This window comes from Trypanosoma theileri (genome assembly GCF_002087225.1).
Source record: "Trypanosoma theileri isolate Edinburgh chromosome Unknown TM35_Tth_7_V1, whole genome shotgun sequence".
NCBI classification, from domain to species: domain Eukaryota; phylum Euglenozoa; class Kinetoplastea; order Trypanosomatida; family Trypanosomatidae; genus Trypanosoma; species Trypanosoma theileri.
In genome coordinates, this window is record NW_021639849.1 from 378,462 (window position 1) to 382,037 (window position 3,576).

A 3,576-nucleotide genomic window follows, 5' to 3' on the forward strand; every position below is an offset into this window, starting at 1 on the left:
AAAAAAAAAAAAAAAAAAAACACCTGATTTTCTTGGACTTGATGAATGAATGTATTTTTCCTTATGTGGCATTGGCAAATGAAAAGAGAACGAGAAGAAGGAAAAGAAAAAAAAAAAACATGAGATTCCTTCTCTGTACTGTTGGTGACGTTGATTATTGCTATTATTGTTCTTCTTGCTATTTGCTTTATTGTTGCCACGGACACACACACACTTTTTTTTTTTTTTAGCTGCCTCTCTTCCGAAATAGCTGTTGGGCTACAGCGTGACCTAGTGGAGGAGCTCATTTATTGTTGTTCTTTTTTTTTCTTTTTTGTTTTCACTTTTGATGCCGTTATCCTCGTTTTCAGTTTTCATTTATTGCTGTTGTTTTCTTTTCATTTACAACGTATGTATATATAGCTCTTTTGTGGAACTGGAACGGCATGTACATATATATATATATATATACACTCACAGATAAATACCTTGTGTGTGTGAGTGTATATATATATATATTACTGATGGGCTATCTTCGCGCGAAGTACTGGGGATTAAATTGAGATGAAAATAAATGGGAGGAAAGGGATGAGAAGTATGAAGAAGTGAGAATGTGGGGGTTTCAGAGGAAGAAGGGAACATGTGATGGAATATATTTGATGTTTTTCTTTCTCTCTCTCTCTCTCTCTCTCTCTCTCTCTCTCTCTCTCTCTCTCTCTTTCTGTGTGTGTTTGTGTGTGCTTTATCATCATCAAATTATTATTTACTTTTTGTTTTTGTTTTTGCTTCAGTTCATTTGTTTTTGTTTTTTTATTTCATGACGATTTCATTTGTTTTTGTTTTTGCACTGGGAATGCGCTGGAATTCTTTTCTTTTACGTTTTCTTGACTCATACGTAGGGTCACCATACTTTATTACGCTAATACTACCGTATGAGTGACAGTCTTTGGCTTTTTCATTTCATTTTGTCGTTTATTGACATTTCACGTTCTTTCGGTTCCGACTGCAAAGAAGGGCAAAGGCTTTATTCTCTCTTATTCTCTGCAGATGTGTTTACAATCTATCCCCTGAGTTATTTCTCTCTCTACTCTATCTTCTTATTTTTATCTTCCTTTTTAACGGTAAGTGAATTTGAGGAACGAAGGAGACAATCCTTTCTCATCGGTTTTTTTCTTTCTGTTGTACTACTGCTATAGAACAAGGGAAAAGAGACAAAGAGGCTAGCAAAAAAAAAAAGGAACGAAGAAAAATAAAAGAAAAAGAAGTTTTTTTTATTTTCTTTACTTGCTTAAGAACACAGAGCATACATACATACGTAAGTGCAGTCAAGAAGAGAAAAAAAAAAAAGGAAAAGAAATTTCAAGGAAATAAAAAAAAAAAAAACAAGGGAAAAAGAAGGAAATAAAAGAAGGAAATAAGGTCACTGAGTGAAACTGAAAAAAATAATTCACCACTACACTCTCACAAGCAAATATTTATTTCCACTTCAAACAAAGTGGAAGATAAAGGACCAACATTCAAAAAAAAAAGAAACAAAGGGCAACGAAGGAGCATAAATAAACAAAAAAAAAAACCACATTCATTTGCACATCAAACGAATTTCTTTTTATTATTATTATTATTATTATTATTTTAAGGAACTCAACAAAGAAACAGAATCTCACTGAATGTCGTACAGCAATCTTTTTGTGGCTAAACTGCCACGCAACCTGAATGATGCCGATCTAGAGCAGATCTTCGCCGAGTATTTCCCAATCAGTGCCAAGGTGATGTTGGATGCCGCCACTGGAAAGAGTAAAGGCTTTGGCTTTGTACTCTTCAACACCGAAGAGGAAGGACGTAAGGCGTATGAAGGAATGAACCGCAAGAGCACGCGGGCCTGTAATCACAACTTCACACTTGTGATTTACCCCTCACAGCACTCTGGCAAAGCCGCTGCGAGTGCCTCCAACGCGCTCTACATTCGCAACATCCCCGTGAGTGTTCCGCAGCATCAGGTGGAGCAGTTCCTCGCGTCCTTCGGCACGCTCTTGTACTGTGCGATGCGTGAGGACCACTACGGCAGCCCCGTGTGGGTCGTCTACGCGGAGTACGACTGCCTCGACTGCTCCGCCAACGCCCTGCGGAAGCTGCACGGCAACAGTCAACACTTCGGCAACCCGCCGGTGATGGTGAAGTACGCCGACAGCGAGGAGGCCAAACGCGAGCGGCGGCGGCGGCGCGAGGAGGGAAAGTCGGCGCCCGCCCCCGCCCCCCGCAGTGCGTGTGTGTTCCCGCCGCCCCGCCGCCCGCAGGACGCCTGCCACGCCGCCCTCGGCAGCAGCGGCAGCAGCAACAGCGCCGCCGGCTGCTCGCGCGAGTCCACGAACTGCTCGATTGGGCCAACGCCGAATAGTGATGCCGCCTCCTCCGTCTCGTCGGCGTATAAAGTGCTGGACGCCGTCTTCACCGCCTCACCACCGCCGCCGCCGCCACCGCAGATGCTCTTCGCCGCCGCACCACCGCAACTGCCGCCAATGTATCCAATGGAGTTTTCTTATCACCCGCAGCCACTGGCACCGCCCGTGATACATCCAGGCCATCTCAGTGGGTGCTCCACTGAAAGTATGCCACCAGTCGTAATTGTTCTGGAAAATGGACAGCAGTTGTTACTTGCCCCAAATGCCGTAAATGTGCGCCCCTCAGACTTTGCGGCTTCCGCAGGAAACACCTTGTTCTGGCCTTCTATGGATGGGATGTATCCACCGATGTCACCATCACAGCTACCACCGTCTTATGCCGCTGTACCTTTCCCGTAGACATCTCACATAACTAACCATTTTGTTGTTGTTTTTTAAGGTTAGAATTGTACTGGGAAAAGAAATTAATTTTAAGGAATTCATTCTTTAAATAAGAGGCAAGAGAAAACAAAAGGAAAAAAAAAAACACAAGGGGAAAATCTAATTTATTTGGTACTGTGAATATTTCTGTGTCCTGCGGATCTCTCCACTCTTTGGAAAGAGGAGGAAGATAGAAGGGCGGAGTTTCTTCACTGTGTCTCTCTCAGTCTTTTCTTCTTTGGTTCGCCCATCATGTGCAAACACATACACATACGCACAGTAACAATTACAGATTGATAACGATGTGGGAGTAAACTCACTTGACTTGTCTTTGAAACCAGGTGTGTATCTGAGTGTGCGTATGTATGTGTGTCTGCAGGAGAAAAGAGAAGAGAAGAGAAGAGAGAGACACAGAGCTAGATAATGGAGGAACGAAAAAAAAAAAAATGTGTGCGTGAATGTGGAAAGGAAGTAAATGTTTTGTTTCCCCCTATCAGAAGCAAAGACTGTTGTAATGCAATTTGTTTATTTCTTTCGGTTTGTGCATTTATTGACCTTCTTGTTGCTTGTTATCATTTTTTTTTTTTTTTTGTTTCCGTATGCGTGGTTACTGCTTAAGAGAAGGAATCTAAAAAGATAAAGGAGAATGAAAGGAATCAAGAAGTTTTTTTTTCTTTTTTAATATTTCCCCCGCCCCCTTTTTTTTTATTATTATTATTTTAAGACGAAAAAAGAAATCATCTTGTTTTTTTTTTTTTTTTTTTTTTTTTTTTTTTTT

At 41.4% G+C, this 3,576-nt stretch overlaps 1 protein-coding gene across 1 annotated transcript; it reads left to right on the forward strand.

The window, feature by feature from the left end:
* Positions 1-1,646: 1,646 nt before the first annotated feature.
* Positions 1,647-2,777, forward strand: TM35_000072800 (RNA-binding protein; the record flags this gene model as incomplete). The annotated part of the gene is made up of 1 exon (XM_029023726.1): positions 1,647-2,777. One exon carries the CDS (start codon positions 1,647-1,649, stop codon positions 2,775-2,777), a length of 1,131 nt encoding a protein of 376 aa, XP_028884922.1.
* Between the last annotated feature and the right edge of the window lie 799 nt (positions 2,778-3,576).